Raw genomic sequence first — 16,400 nt, 5'->3', positions numbered from 1 at the left:
CTGTCCACGGTACCCCAGGGCCTCTGCCCACGATGCCTCCACCATCAGTGGCTCTTTGACAACCGAATTCTTTAATTTTTTTTAACGTTTATTTATTTCTGAGACAGACAGAGACAGAGCATGAGTGGGGGGAGGGGCAGAGAGAGAGGGAGACACAGAATCAGAAGCAGGCTCCAGGCTCTGAGCTGTCAGCACAGAGCCCGATGCGGGGCTCCAACTCACAAACCGTGAGATCATGACCTGAGCCAAAGTCAGTCATTCAACCGACTGAGCCACCCAGGCACCCCAACAACAGAATTCTTAATTCCAGGTTAACTTAGAAATCACTATCACAACTGCCTACACTCTCAAAGCTTCCATGGAGTTTAAAGAGAAAGCATATTTGGCTAGGTTCCTAAGTGTCCCCAAAAGAAAAAGTCAGAGAATCACAGAACTTCAGAGCCAGCACAGACCTTACAGAGGGAGATCTGTTCTCTTTTTGGAAAGAGAAGTTAAGGCCCAGAACAAGCAAGTAGCTTGTCCTGGGTCACACAGCTTAGCCAAGTGACAAACCTGGACTTAGAGCCAGTCCCCAGGTCAGCAGTCTGCTGCTCTTTCCATCTCAGTTTGCTTTTCTTTTTCTTAAGAAAAAAAAAAAAAAAAAAAAAAAAAAAGAAGATGCCTTTAAGGCAAAAGTGTTTCTAGGAGAGTGTGGAAAGTCTCCCACTCCCCCATCCCTCTCTCTGACCCCTTCTCTAACTCAGTAGCTACGACAGAATAGTTGGGGTCTGACTGACCTCCTGGGTTTAACTGTCACATATCAGCTTGGGCTTAGAAGGGATTTATTAATCATGACTGATGTCAGAGGGTACATGTTGTGCCCCGTTATTGATTTTGGAAAATTTGATTAATGTGAGATTAAAAAAAAAAAAAAGATTTAATTTTGTGCTTCGTGTGACAGCCCAGCCTAAACCATCTGTCACTCCCTGCTAGGGGCAGGTGACTGTGTGCAGCCTTCCTCAGGGAACGAAGTTCTAAAGACAAGCCCTCCTCTACCTCGGGGTCACTTCTTAGGTGGCTTTGTTTCTCCCCTGCTTCCCATAGGTGCGAACTCTCGCAGTGCGACGACCCCTGGGGAAACTTGGTCTTAAGTCCCAAGGGCAACCGCCGCAGCCCCGCGGGGCTCCCAGGACAAGACAGCGATCGGATTTCTCGTGGTGGCCCAGCTCCCCCTGTTCCTCTCCCCTCCTGCCCGGGAACCCCCGGAGCCAATCAGAGCGTCGCGGAGCTCCCGGTTGTAGAGTCCCGAGCCCGGGACCCGCCCCTCTTTGTTGCGGTGGCCAATGGACGCGTTCGGAACATCGGCGGCTGCCCGGGTGACTCGGTTATATGTCACAGAATAACATTCGAGAATGGGACATGGAATGAGGCGACGGCCGCAGCAGCCCCAGCAGCCCCAGGCCCAGGCCCAGCAGCCGCAGCCGCCGCAGCAGCCCCCGCCGTCCCCGCCGCCCGGAGAGGCTCCCCGGCCATGAGGCCGGCCGGCCCGAGGTAGGGTCCCGGGGCTGCGGCGCGCCTGCCTCGCGCCCCGCCCGCAGCCAGTCCCCCGGGGTGCCTGGCGCTGGAACTCGGGGAGAGGGGCGGGTGGGGCCACTTGCACGGGTCCCTGGGACTGTAGCCGCCTTTCGCCCACCGGCCCCGGGAGGGCCCGGGCGGGCCTCCGGGCGGAAACGGGACCGCCTTTGCCAGCCGAGGCTGCTGCTGCGCCCTCGCGGCAGCCCGGGCGCTCACGTGCCGGCACGTTCTGGGCTCGGCTGGCGCTCGGCCACATCTGGCACCAAGGAATGCGTGGAGCCTTGTGGGGACCTCCCGTTCCTTCACGCAGCACGAGCTGTCTTTCTTCTCCCTACCCGTCCACTCCGCACCCTCCGCGCTCCTTGTATCCCCCTCCCGGTGCCTGGGGGTGTGTGTGAAGCTTTGGGACAAAATTCGAGTCGCCTTCCTCGGGAATTGCAGGGCTGGAAGCTCGTGTTCAATTCCTGGAGGGGGTCTGTCGGCGCACGGGGGGAGCGGGGAGTGACGCGGGGACACTCCAAGGCCCCACTGCCGTTGGACACAGCCCCTCCTCGGTTCCTCTGGTGTCCACTTACCCGTGGTGTGTGCTGTGTCTCCACTGATTTCAGGCTCGGCCCGTAAGCGGAGCTCCAGCCGCCGCTCCCGGTTCGCGCGTCCTGCGGCAGCCAGAAGCAATGGAGAAGGCCGTCCCGGCGGGGCGCTGATCCCCGCGCTGCGCCCGCGCGCGCACACGCCTCCCGCCGCCGCCGCCCCCTTTCCCCCCGCGCACCCCCGCCCCGCCCTGGCCCCACCATGACCGGCTCCGCGGCCGACACTCACCGCTGCCCCCACCCCAAAGGCGCCAAAGGCACCCGGTCCCGGAGCAGCCACGCGCGGCCCGTGAGCCTCGCCACCAGCGGGGGCTCGGAGGAGGAGGACAAAGACGGCGGGGTGCTGTTTCACGTTAACAAGAGCGGCTTCCCCATCGACAGCCACACCTGGGAGCGCATGTGGATGCACGTGGCCAAGGTGCACCCCAAGGGGGGAGAAATGGTGGGCGCCATCAGGAACGCCACGTTCTTGGCAAAGGTCAGAAGCTTCGATGGACGCGAGGGGGTGGGCAAGGAGGGGAGCACTTCAGTCTGTACAAAGCAAGCGGAGGCCGTGTCCATTTTCCCGGTCCTGCTAGCGACTCCCTTCCGCTCCCTAGTCTTCCCGCCAGCCCCTGCCCCTTGGCTTCATTGAGATGTTTGTCTTAGAAATGGGGGAGGGAGAGGTAGAGGGCTTGCTGCTCTGGGACTGTGAGGTCTGGTTGTGCCAAGGTTTCTTTAATCTCCAGCCAAACTTTGTTGACTCGCCCCCATGTACATCCTCCTGCAAAAGCTGTGGCCGCCAGGTAACAGCAGCACTGCCAAGAAGGCACAAGCCCCCTAGTGATCCCACTCTACTTTTCCTCTTTGGAAACTGTAGGTCCTCCCCTGTCTCTCCCTAGCAAATGATTTATTAGGCTGTGAATGAATTTTGCAACCAACCAGACTTCTCAGCTTGAATCATTTCTAGACTTCTTGCCAATTTTTTTTTTTCATGACAGTGACTTTCACCTCTGAAGCTTACAAAGCGGTGAAGTATCTCTTTTCCCAGCTTATCTGAGGTCCCAGAAAAAAAGAAGAGTTTTGGCCATGGCCAAAGGGACTTTCCAGGACACGTGATGCATTAGTCCTACTGGATAGAGAAAGAGGCTCAGGAGTGAAACTCATTCTATCTTGGAGAGAGGCCAGTGAGCCCATTGAGTTTGGTGGCCAAGGCTATCGTAACTTAAGAGGGAGGGAGAGACATGTGCCATGGTCACTATCTAAGACATCAAAATGCAAACTGGGGAGAAATACTGCACAGCCTGGGGGTTAGAGCATGGCAGATGGTTTCCCTTGCCCCCTGGGGACACTGGTGTGGCTGAGAAGATTCCTGGGCTGGTCTAGGAATGCCAGACCTGAGACCTGAAAGGCCATCTGGCTGAGGCCCCAACCTGGAGCATCTGGTGATCTGAGCATCTGAGCCCTGCAGGCCGGAAAGCTGTGTGTGCCCTTGGGGGAAGTGACAGAGCCCTTAAGCTTCCTGCTGCAGTCAGTTAGTGTTTTATTACCAGTAGGTCAAGGAGATCTTCATTATGCCCAACGAGAATCTTTCCTGCTTCAGTGTCAGCTGTAATTACCCTTGCTGAGCTCTCCTTGAGCACAAGAACAAGATTGGTCTTGGCTGGCAGTTCTGACTTCAGATTTTGCCCTTACTTGAGCGAGCCTTGCTTTACTTATGGAGGAGCTGGGAGCCCTTTAAACCTGGAAGAGAGGTGGCCACAGGGGACAGAGGCCTGTTCCTGCTGTCCCATGCTGCCGTTCTAATTCAGCCTCCTTATCACCAGCCCTGCTTCTAACTGTGGCTTCATCGTCCCTCCTGGTCTTGTGTGTGGGGACCCCTTTTCTCTATGGGAATCAGCAACGTTTGTTTTGGTGGAGACCAGGCTCCCCTCTTTCTTCTTTTGCAAGATGTCCTGGGGCTGGGGGGACTCATCACCTTACAGAGCTGTCCCAGCCTGGCCAGATTTGGGTTTTGGTGGCTGGGAAACTCTTAGATGGAACAGAAATTCGCCTTCTTCACCCTCACACCTCATCACCACTGATTCTTGTTTTGCCCTTTGAGTCAGGGTAACCCATGTCGACTTCCTTTGCGATGATGTTACAACATGGCGTTCCTGGAGTAAGGAAGGGACTTGGAGTAAAAATGAAGGCACTGAATTCTAGTCCTGGTTGTGTTACCTCTGGTTTTTGGCCTCGGTCACTCGTTGAGAATCTCTGGCCTTAGTTTTCTCATCTATGAAATGGGAGTAGACCAGATTTGATGTGAACTTCTTTCCAACTCTTTAATCCCTGCTGATATGACCCAGGTATCTCCAGGTCTCCAAGATCTGTGTGACAACAGAGGTGCCCTGGAACAGGTCCTCAGAACTGTGACATTTGGTCATTCGGCATCTTCCTTTAGTTCTTTGTCCACAGGTAGCTCCTTTCATTGTTTCTTAGGTGTCACAGTTGCAGTTCAAAACACTTTCCTCATCCTCTTTCCAGGACACTTGCTAGTTTGTCACCAGACAGTCCTCTAAAATAAATACATATGAAACACAATATTCTTTTTTTTTTTTTTAATGTTTATTTATTTTTGAGAGAGACAGGGGAAGGGCAGAGAGAGAGAGAGCAAGAGAGAGAATCCCAAGCAAGCTCCGCGCTGTCAGCACAGAGCCCAATGTGGGGCTCCATCCCTGGAACCGTGAGATCATGACCTGAACTGAAATCAAGAGTTGGATGCTTAACTGACTGAACTGCCCAGGATCCCTGAAATACAGTATTCTAAATGTTGTCTGAGCAGTTTAGAGCACAGATTACTAGTCCCTGAGACCTATACCTGTGGCTAAATGTGTGTTCTTAAAAAGAGCAAAAGAAAACAAGACCCTGTTTTTACATAGCAGCCACACCATATTGTACTTTCACAGTAACCCAGAGTCACAGGAGAACCCCTTCCCAGTCAGGAAAGCCTGGGGCCAAACATGGATGGGCCTTGGCGTTTTGAACCTAAATTAAGAACCTAACGTTTCTCTCTCTTACGTTGCATCGTAATAGCTGGTTCTCCACCCGAACTCCATCGTGACATGCCTCCTCTCCCAGGTCCTGACGTTTCCCAAACCCTTACCCCTACCTAGGTCCTCAGATGGGAACGGCTGGCTTCCAAACATCTGTTTCCGGGGGCCACTCCTGTCTGGTACAAGGTTGTTCTTGCACTCGGCTTGGCAGACTTTTTCCTTTGCGTCCTTTGGGCCCTTTTCTCCTTTAACCAGTGTCTTGCTGAGGACTTTGGACAGAAGAGGAGTGGTGGGGGCTGGTAGAAGGGTTGGAGAGTTTCAGAGAGACTAACCTTTTTTGGCAATTGAATATGGACTAAGAAGGTGTGCCTGGGTGGCTCAGTCGGTTAAGCAGCCAACTTTGGCTCAGGTCATGATCTCGTGGTTCATGAGTTCAAGCCCCGCAACAGGCTCTGTGCTGACAGCTCAGAGCCTGGAGCCTGCTTCAGATTCTGTCTGTCTGTCTCTCTCTCTGCCCTTCCCCTGCTTGTGCGCTCTCTCTCTCTCTCTCTCTCTCTCTCTCAAAAATAAAACATTTTTAAAAAATTAAAAAAAAAAAGAACATGGACCAAGAAGCAAAAGAAAAGGACAGGGGAAGGTGCCAAAGGCTTAAGAGGAGGACTGAATGACCCTTCTTTGCGAGACATTTTGTTAGCAGCCGTGGGAAGTTGTGCTCACAGGTCCAGGTGCCCCCACCTGGGGGGCTCACCTCCCCTGCAATCCTCCTTTTCAATATGTGACTGCAGGCCTCTCCTCTGGTGGTTGTTGGGTCCAAGTCAGCAGCTGACTAGGTGACAGCCAGGGTTTTCAGGGAGAGTACGAGAAAGTAGCAGGGTCACTTGGAGGATGATAGAGGAAGGAAAGGGAGAGGTGGAGAGAGTGGCTGGCCTAGAAAAAACAGCACAGTGTGCTAGGAAACAGCTCCTCCTTTCTTGACTGGCTGGAGCTGGACTCTCCAAGGGGCAACCAGCATGGATTCGACAGGAAACAACAATGGTTTCTTATAGACCCCATGGTTTTGTGCCTCGTTCTCATGTTGTTTCTAAATTGGGAAATAATTCACTTTTATAGGACTCAGCTTTGCCTGAGTGAAGAAGTGTGAGACTATGAGGTGAGAGCATGCAGTCAGGGCCCCCCGCCTACCCCCCTGCTAGCTCGCTCGGGCAGCTCACTTCCTCCTCTGTCCTGGATTCAGAACCGTGGTCTGTCTTTCCTGCCTGGCCCAAGGTTGAGACCCTTGGACTTCCATACCAGGCCACCATCAACATGTTCCTGTCTGCCCCAGATGCAGGGGCCTGGGGTCCCAGATGCAGGGGCCTGGGGTCCATCCGGGGCTAATGAGTGATGTTCTATGCTTCTCCAAGTTGCCAGAGAAGATTCTTCTTCCTGGTACCTGCACAGGCACTTATATTTTCCAGAACAGGAGCAGCAAAAGGCTTTGCTTTCTTGCTGTTCTTTCTTGTTAAAGATTACTGATGCTAAGCGTTCTGGCTGCCTCCCTGGCTCCTTTTACCCCTTCGCGTGTGTGTGGGGATGCCAGTTACACACCTGTGTCCCTTCACATCACTTCTCCTTGCATTCTTTGGACAGGTAATTATGTTTGCCAAGAATGGGATGAGAGAGAGCCTGACCACAAAAGCCTTGCCTGTGGTTTGTTTCATTATTCTAGAACACCTGTCTTTCCATCTATGCCACTACTACCCTGTCCGACACCTCCCAGGACCCCCAACCCCAGACCACAGGCACAGCACCTGTGTGGAGAGGCTGGTTTTTCTCTCTTCCCTCTGGATTCCACCTTCATCAGCTGGGCAGCGGCTTGAAGGGCCGGTTGCAGGAGGTAGGAGACAGGAACCTTGAGGGGAAGGGCCATGGAAAATCTAGGCCAGGGTTTCAGGTGAAATAGGGCTGGAAAATACCGTGAGGAGGGACTCTCAGGATCCGTCAAGGAGGGGGGACAAAAAGGGAGCGTGCCATGGACATTTTATAAAAAGGTTGTACAAATGTATGTTCCCAACGTGCTTTATAAGAGCATCCCATCAGCATTGAGTGTCCGCATTTCAGAAGATCTCTGCTAACTGGAGGTGAAAAGTGACATTTAGCAGTGGCTTTGCTTTGCATTCCTTGAATTATTAGTGAGCTTGGAAATTTTTTCCAAAAATTGATTCACTATTTGCATTTTTTTTGTGCATTGTCTTTTTCATGGCTGTTAAAGAAATCATGGTAAATATACATAATGTATAATTTACCATTTTAACCATTTTTGAGTGTACAGTTCTATGCATTAAGTACATTCACACAGTTGTGCAACAATACCACATTCCCCCTCGGGAACTACTTCCTCCCAGCTGAAACTTTGTACCCATTAAACGCTAACTCCCTGTTCCTTCCTCCCGTCAGTCCCAGGCAATCACCCAGTTCCTTTCTGTGTGTATGAATTTGATTACTGTAAGAACCTCATACAGTTGTCCCCCCCCCCCCATCCACTGTTTCCCTTTCTATGGTTTCAGTCACCCATGGTTACCCGAGATCTGCAAGCAGATGATCCTTTTTCTGACCTACGGTCATAAGGTCAATAGTAGCCTAATGCTACATGACAATGCCTACGTCATTCACCCCATTTCATTTCATTATGTAGGCACTGTATCATCTCATATCTCGAGAAGGGTGAGTACACAGAGAGTTTGAGAGAGATGATATTCACATAATTTTTATTGCAGTATATTGTATACTTGTTCTATTTTATTGTTGATTGGTGTTGCTAATCTCCTTACTGTGCCCAACTTATAAATTAAACTTTATCATTGGTATGTATGCGTAGGAAAAAACGTAGAATATATATAGGGTTTGGTACTCTCTGCAGTTTTAGGCATCTCTTGGGGTTCTCAGAACGTATGCCCTGTGGATAAAGGGGGACAACTGTAGAAGAGGTATATCATACAGTATTTCTTCTTTTGTGCCTGACTTATTTCACTTAGCATAATATCTTCAGGGTTCATCCATGTTACAGCTTGTGTCAAAATGTCATTCTTTAAGGCCAAATAATACTCCATTTTATGTATATACTACATTTTACATGTTTTGTTTTTTTTTTTTTGAGAGAAACAGAAAGAGAGAGAGTGTGTGTCTGCATGAGTGGGGGAGGGGCAGAGAGAAAGGGAGAGAGAGAATCTTAAGCAAACTGGGTGCCATCAGCACAGAGCCCGACTTGGGGCTTGAACCCACAAACTGTGACAAGCAGGCTCCACACTGTCAGCACAGAGCCCGATGGAGGGCTGGAACTCAGGAACCATGAGCCCATGACCTGAGCTGAAGTCGGATGCTACTGACTCAGCCACCCAGGCTCCAGCCCGAAGTTGCCTGCTTTATACATTGGGGCATATAATCCTCACAGTCAGCCCAGAAGGTTTGAAGTAGGTGACACTCCAATTTTATCAGGAAAGAAACAGGCTTAGAGAGGTCATGCAGCTTGACCAGGGTCCACAGTTAGGTGGCAGAGCAGGGACTGGGGCCTTGTGTCTGTCTCCTAATTACTCACCAAGGCGCCCACCTGGCTTATACTCCTCATCCTGTGGGGGCATCGGTGGCCCGAGATGCTGGCTGGGGAGCTGGCCCCCCAGCCCGAGCCCCAGCCAGCCGTCCCAGACAGCAGGGTGAGTTGTAGCCTGATGACATCATCCCCTCAGCTGTCTCGGCTTCTCTCCCCACCACAGCCCTGATCCCCAGCTGGGGCTTGGGGAATGTGGCCGCCACTCCTGCACTCTTTTGGCCAGGGCTGAGGTAACCAGGCAGCTGTTTTTAAAAGCCCTTGGGCGCCACCGGGCTGCTATTCTGAGGACCAGCTGCCACCTGGTCCCACCCCACCATCTGGCTCTCGTGGGTTCTGCTGGGCTTGGGGGAGTTGAAATAATTTGGTGGTTGGCCCGTCTAGCTACCTCTGAACCAAGTCCCTCTGGCTATGGCGGGGCTCCGGCCAACAGACACCCCTCCAAGGATCCCTTAGGTGGCTGGTGATTCTTTGGGACATTTCCCCACACTTACCATCTTTTCTATTAAGTAGGTACAAATAGCACTTTTCTGTATAGAAACATGCTTGTGCCTTCATGCTGGATAACTTCCCTCCTTCCTCTGTCTCTGTGCTCCCCTGCCACCACCTTGTACTTGGCCTAGAGCTTGGAACGTAGCAGGTGCTAAAGAAATGTTCACATCTCCCCTTCTCTCCTCACTTCCCTGTGAAATCTCTGGCACAGTCTTACACAGAATTCCAGGTATGGGTCGATCCGTAGGTGTTACTGCAAAAAACGACAAGCTTGACTCTAGCGTTTGTAAGGGCAGAGATACAAGGATACATTCCATATTTTGACTCCGTGTGTGTGTGCGCGCACGCGCGCGCGCACATGTGGGCATGTGGGAGGGTCATGTAAGCAAATGGTCAAATTGGAGCACTTTGCTCGGAAAAATTACTCTCCGAGACGGGAATGTGGCTTGAGTTGATACGTTGTAAACAAAATGCAGTTTGCAGAACAGCTGTGCAAGCATGCGCACGCACCTCCTACATTCCCTCCCGGGGGCGCACTCACACTCAGCACCTTGGCTGTGAAGTAGGGCGTGGGACTAGTTTCCTTTCTGCTGAAGGGGCAGTTGCTGTCGAGTAGGAAGTCAGCTGCAAAGCCAAGAGAGAAGAGAGGCACTGAGAGGAAAAGAATGCCAAGTAGCGTTTTAAGTCAATGAAGCCAAAGGTGTGGACGGTGGAGAAGTATGGCAGAGCCCCCTCCACTCGCACCTGCCGCAGGCCCAGGGGCGGCATCCCTGTGGGGCCTGAGCCTGGAGCACCGCGCCGGGGGAGGGGGCGGGGTGGGAACATCCTTCAGCGGGGTCTGGCTCTGGTGCCCGGCCAGGCTGCCCGGCGCTGTCCCCAAGAAGTTTCTCCACCGGCGGCTCCACCTTCCATCAGCTAAGCACTAAATCCCCAGGGCCTCCCTTTCCCTGTTTTCTTGAGGATGAACTAATCCGCTCTGGGGCCCCTTCTGCTCCTCCCTAAGTGGCTTACGCCTGGAGGAGTCTCCTCTTTCCCTCCTGGCGGTGGCACTGCTCACCGGAGCCTGAGGCCAAGCTTAAGAGCCTAAGAAATGGGGAATAAAGCACGCACTGCATCATCCCTTGCCTCCCAGGAGTGGCTGGATTGGAAGCCCCTGCCCTTTCTTGTTCTGGGCCTCGTTGGCAGGGCTGCTCAGAGCCGCCTGGTGTCTCAGAGCTGGTGTCTTAGCTCTAAATTCCTGTAAAGAGTCACTTACCTCTCCCTTTCCTGTCCTTGCTTGCCGTTGCTCCTTTCTCCTCCCAACAGAGCTTAGAACTGTGTGCCCTCGGTTGTAGACACTGGTGAGTGTTGACCAAGACTAGGAAAGGGAGACTGGCAGCTGTCAGGGGTGAAAGGGTAAGGTGGCTTACGGGTCACAGGGGCTGCACTGAACTGGGAAGAGTCAGGGCATGAGGGGAATCTTTACTAATCCACGTGGGCCAGACTCAGAGAAGGGCCGCGATGGGCGTGGTGTTGAGGAGAAATGGCGCGTCGGAGCGCCATGTTGCATTTTTTCAGGGTACCATTCATCTTGTGTTCAGTGGTCCCCTTGAGCATAATGGGTCATACCAGCCATGCAGGAAAACATGCATTCCCTGCAGTAAAACTCTGAGGCTTAACGGAGCACTTCTGTGAACATCCTGGGCCAGGCTCAGTGGGGGACACTATAGGACATAGTCCTTGGCTTCAAGAAGACACTGAGGCTTCCGTGGGAAAGCAGGCTGAGGGCCCTAGAGAGCCACAGTGACCCAGGGCAGGTGTGTATGGAGGGAACATACAAGGAAAACTTCGGCAAAGGACCGGCTGGTCTGGGGGGCCCTGTGCAGGTGGCCATCTGCTGTCAGGAGCAGCTCTCTGGTGCCTTCAGTCCTGTGCCTGCCCTCAGAAATTGGGCCCCAGAGCATCTCCTTGATAAAAAGTTCTCTCTACTTCTTTGCAGCCTTCAGTGCCCCAGGTTCCAAACTACAGGCTGTCGATGACCATCCCAGACTGGCTCCAGGCAATCCAGAACTACATGAAGACACTACAGTATCCTTCCAACCAGGGACTGGGCAGACCCGGCCAGGGAACGGGCATGGTGAGCTCCAGTCTGGTGGCGGGTCTGTCCCCAGTCGGTCAGCACGTGCTCTCTAAGATTGGTGAGGCCGGGCACGAAGGGATGTCCCAGCGTGAGTGTCTAGAAAGCACCATAATAGAGGGTGTAATTGCAGTGGTCAGACCCTTCCCCCTTTAGGCAGGTGCGGGCCAGGACAGCAAGGTGCAGTGAGGCAGCGGTGGCCCCCTGGATCCCCTCTTCTTTCCTTCCCCTCCTGTCTCACCACCTCCCCTCCTCGGTCATCTTTGTTTCCTTCCTTCTGTCTTCCTCTACTGTCTGTCTTCCTCCCTCTTCCCTCCTGGCCTTCTTTCTGCTCTTTTGCTTTCCTTTTCACTTTTTTGTCTTCATCTTGACCACTCATAATCTGGAAGAGGCCCACTTGGCACTGCCTTTGGCAGACTGGTGGCCTTGCCTCCTTCTACAGGAATACGTGGGGCTCTGGGATGAGGGTGAGTTTGAAAAGGTGCCGAGGAGCCCAGTGGGTCCAGGCTGGATTCAGACCAGCCGGACTTGGGTCCTTCTCTCCGCCAGTGTGCTCGGGTTGTTCGTAACCAAGATTAGATCCGTCCTGTGCGCCGTACCAGCAGCATCGTAAGAACAAGGGGGCAGAGGTGGGTGGGCCACTGGCTCCTGCTGATGTTTTTTCAGGGACAGGAATCAGATGGGAGCTGGCTGACAGAGTTGTCTGTGGGAGGGACACACCGTTTGCTCGAGTCAGTGAGCATCTCAGAGCTAAGCCGGCCTCAGACCCCTTAGCCCCTAGCACATTGTCCAGGAGGTCAATTCTTTGATGACCTCTGTCCTTCCTCCCTAAAGACAGAATTCAGCAGAAAAGATTTCGTTGGGACACTGCACACGTGTTCCACGTGCCTCGGAAGAGGCCCTTCCTCTCTGGGCTATCGGCAAGAATCGGGGCTGTGGGTTTTTGTGTCTTCTCTGAAGGGAAGAACATACCAGAGGGGAGTAACACCGATTGCTGCTCATTTGGGCAGGCAGATTACTTCATTAGCTTCTCGGGTCCTGTGTCACAGATGAGGAACTCCCCTGCATGACATCTTCCCGGTGGAATCCTGAAGCAATAGGAGAAGGGGACGCGGACACCCCTGAACAGGCTATCTGGTATTGGTGCTGATCCCCAAACTGGGGCCCCTGGGGAGCTCCATGTGGTCCAGAGCATAAACCCCTACCAGAGTAGACCTGGACCCAAAGAGCTAAGCCTTCCTGGAGGTGACCGGCTCTTCACAGAACATTTCAGAAGGTGACAGAAATTAGAACAGCTCCCCGTTTCTTTCTTTCTTTTTTTTTTTAAAGTTTATTTTTGAGAGGGGGAGTGGGTTGGGGATCCAGAGCACAGAGGATCTCTGTGCTGACAGCAGAGAGCCCGATACAGGGCTCAGACTCATGAACCGTGAGACCCTGACCTGACCTGAGCCGAAGTCAGACGCTTAACCCAGTCAGCCATGCAGGGGCCCCTGGCTCCCCACTTCTATCTAGGAAGCCGTCTTCACAAGGATCATCCAGCCAGAGATGAAAGAGAATGATCCCGGCTGGGAATGCCCTGATAGGGGCAAATTTGCATGTGCCTTACATATCGTAGGCTCTGTCTCCCCGTAAGCCCTGCAGCACATTCTCAGCCACGTTTTCACTGTTGCCTTGAAAGATCTGCTTTTTCATTCTCTTCTCTGACCCGTTGATGCTGGTCACTGACCTGATCGCTGACTGCAGAGAGGGCGGGAAGAGGGAGAGCACCCAACAAGCTGCCGGGATCCTGCGCTCCAGGTCACCTGGCCCTTGGAGCCATCACACAAAGAAGGCAGAGTGTGGCCTCTGTGGTTTCTCTTCTGACCACACTTTCACAGGCAGATCTCGAAGACCTTTGCGGTTTCGGTTCCAGACCACTGCAAAAGAGCGAATGTGGCAGTAAAGCGAATCAAGTGAATTTTTTGTTTCCCCAGTGCATATAAAACTTATGTTTACACCACCCTATAGTCAGTATATTACGTGTGCAGTAACCTGTCTAAAATAACAATCTACATACCTTAATTAAAAAGTTTTAGGGGCTCCTGGGTGGCTCAGTCGGTTAAGTGTCTGACTCTTGATTTCGGCTCAGGTCCATGATCTCATGGTTCCTGAGTTCAAGCCCTGCATCGTGCTGTGTGCTGACAGTGCAGAATCAGCTTGGGATTCTCTCTCTCTCTCTCTCTCTCTCTCTCTCTCTTTCTGTTTCTCCCCCGATTGTGCTCTCTCTCTCTCTCGGAATAAATAAACTTTAAAGAAATAAAATAAAAAGCCTTTATTGTTAAGAAATACTGACCATCATCTGAGCTTTCAGTTGAGGCATAATCACTGATTGATTACAGGTCACCATAACAAAATATAATCATAATGAAAAAGTTTGAAATGCTGTGAAAATTACCGAGGTGTAACACAAAGACACAAAGTGAGCAAATGCTGTTGGAAAAATGGTGCCAACAGACTTGCCTGACGCAGGGTTGCCACAAGCCCTCAGTCTGTAAAAAAACAAAAACAAAAACAAAACCCCATCATTTCTATGAAGGGCAGTACAGCAAAGGACAATACAATGCTTGTATTTAGTTCCTTGGGACTTCTTACTGCTTTGTCCTGGACACAGGAACACATGATTGGGCACCAGGCCAGCCCTGACTATAGACGGGCTCATTTGGGGATAGGAGAGGACAGATTCTGACAGCTTCAGAATGCTAGCCATAAGTGGATCTTGCATGGGGTTCTGGAAAGACAGGTGCCCCCTAAGCTCTTTGCATGGGGAGAGACCTTGTGAGGATCAGCTCAGGCTCAGTAAGTCTCTCCCTCTGAAGGTGATGTTTACAAGAGGCTCTCTTCTCCAGCTCACTTTCTGGAGCTCACAGCTGTAAGGAACTGAGCAAGGAAGGCCAGGCAATTTTTTATTATTTTATTATGGATTTGTCTCACTTTACATGCTAGATGTATAGATTAGATCTATGAAAAGGAAGAAAGCTAGGCATATAAATAGATTTTTTTACTCACTGAATTCTACTTCAACTACACCAGGAATCTCACTATTTAAAAAAATTTTTTTATGTTTATTTTTGAGAGAGAGAGAGAGAGAGAGAATGCACAAGCTTGTGCACGTGGGGGAGGGGCAGAGAGAGAAGGAGACAGAGGATCCAAAACAGGCTCTGCACTGATGGCAGAGAGCCTGATGGGGGGCTCAAACTCCCGAACCCGTGAGATCATGACCTGAGCTGAAGTTGGGAGCTTAGTCCCTCGTTTTTCTCTTTTACCTCTAAGGGTTTTTATATTGCAGTTTTCAATAGCTGGGCAAGCCTGTACTGTTATTGGCCGTTCTTATGGCTCATGCTGATAATTTCCAGCTTGGTGAGCTTGTTAAAATCATCTTTCTGGCTCTCACCCTGGAACCTCCAACAGAACAGTCCCAGACAGGGTGACTTGGAAATGACATCTAGGGTTAAGATCGTAGCCTGGGGGTGCCTGGGTGGCTCAGTCAGGTTAATCAGGTCATGATCTCACAGTTCATGAGTTCAAGCCCCACATCAGGCTCTGTACTGACAGCTCAGAGCCTGGAGCCTGCTTCAGATTCTGTGTCTCCCTCTCTCTCTCTGCCCCTCCCCTGCTCTCACTCTGTCTCTCTCTGCCTCAAAAGTAAACATTTAAAAAAATAAATAAATAAAACCGTTAGCCTGAAATTGGAATCTCCAGAGATGGATCCCAGAATCTGCCTATAATGAGCTCCTCCTCCCCCTTCCCCCTGCCTGGTAGTTCTTACGTATGCTTGTGTCTGAGTGGTCAGGCATGCCTGTGCTGGGAGGGGAATCCTCACCCTCCTCAGAGAGGGTGTGCAGGGCATTTAGGTGCTTGGTGCCACCTTCTGCCACTGCCTGTACCACTGTAGGGTCACACATCTGATCTCATGCACGCTGCCAGGGTTACAAGTTCATGGTTCGTTCAGGCTCTGAAGAAAATCAAGATCCAGTGTCAGAGAGCATGACATCAAGGAATCTTTGGTCTCCTTCAGAATGACCTGGTGCAGGCTTGCCGGTCCCTGACACTTTCTGGGCAAGCAGCTAAATCCCAAGTTGTGGGTAATGGTGTCATCTTCTCAGGCTTCATAATCATTGTCTAGTATCAGTCCAGTGAAATTAAAGTGAGGTCTCCACAGTAAGCTTTGCTGCAGAGACAGTGCGCTATTGAGAAACCCTACCACCCACCCACCCTTCTATCCATCATCCTTCCATTCCATCCATCCATCCATCCATCCATCCACTCCTTCTATCCATCCATCCATCTCTATTATCTGTCCATCCATCCACCCTTCCAATCAGTCACCCTTCCATTCTATTCATTCTTTCCATCTATCCATCCATCCTTCCACCCACCCACCTTTCCATTTCATCAATTCGACCCTTCCTTCCTTCCATTCATCCATCCACCCTTCCACCAATCCGCCCATTTTTCTATCTGTCTGTCTACCCATGTATTCATTTATTCCTCATGCATTTAATAATATTTGCTAACTGGAATATGTTGGGCTTGTGCCAGGCATTACGGGTAATATAAAGATAATAAATAAATGATCCCAACTCTCAGAGTTTGTAGTCTAGTAGGTGAACTAAGACATGTATTCCCCTAAACAGAATACAGAGCAGATTGAAATAGCTATTATAAAGACCCAAGCTGTTTGGGGGCTTGAGTCAGAAACTGGATTTTCAGAGCAGGACATTGAGGAGTAAGAGGCTCTTGGCTACCTTCTGGCTACTGAACACTTTCTGGAAAGCCCCTTACTTCTTTATCCTTTTGAGAAATCAATGTACAGCTTCCTCTGCTGGATTACTGGGGCCTTTGGAGTTTTCTGTCACTTTCCCTTTACATACTTCACACAGATACAATCATACAGGGACCCAGTTCTTTGAAATTAGGAAAATGAGACCGCTGAGTGGGTAAGTGGTGCATGATCTGTGGGCCAGGTGACGTCTCTCCTACTTGAAAGCTGCCCACTCCCTCTCTCACTCTTT

At 51.4% G+C, this 16,400-nt stretch overlaps 1 protein-coding gene across 9 annotated transcripts in view; it reads left to right on the top strand.

The window, feature by feature from the left end:
* Positions 1 to 1,380: 1,380 nt before the first annotated feature.
* VASH2 (vasohibin 2) overlaps positions 1,381 to 16,400 on the top strand; it is a 49,883-nt gene continuing 34,863 nt past the window's right edge. For 2 of the 9 annotated variants that reach the window (XR_006213778.1, XM_042975581.1), the window contains exons 1-4: positions 1,381 to 1,530; positions 2,163 to 2,622; positions 11,212 to 11,300; positions 16,269 to 16,325. Coding sequence is in view for 8 of the 9 variants with exons in the window: in XM_042975581.1 (XP_042831515.1) it covers positions 2,347 to 2,622; positions 11,212 to 11,300; positions 16,269 to 16,325 (422 nt within the window). In the remaining variant the exon portion in view is untranslated. The remainder of the gene's footprint in view (positions 1,531 to 2,162; positions 2,623 to 11,211; positions 11,301 to 16,268; positions 16,326 to 16,400) is intronic. The other 7 variants (XM_042975583.1, XM_042975582.1, XM_042975585.1 and 4 more) reach the window with 7 other exon arrangements.

The sequence above is a fragment of the Panthera tigris genome, chromosome F3, assembly GCF_018350195.1.
Source record: "Panthera tigris isolate Pti1 chromosome F3, P.tigris_Pti1_mat1.1, whole genome shotgun sequence".
NCBI lineage: Eukaryota > Metazoa > Chordata > Mammalia > Carnivora > Felidae > Panthera > Panthera tigris.
Note: the sequence above shows the minus strand (reverse complement) of the source record. Positions and strands in the feature narration are given on the sequence as shown.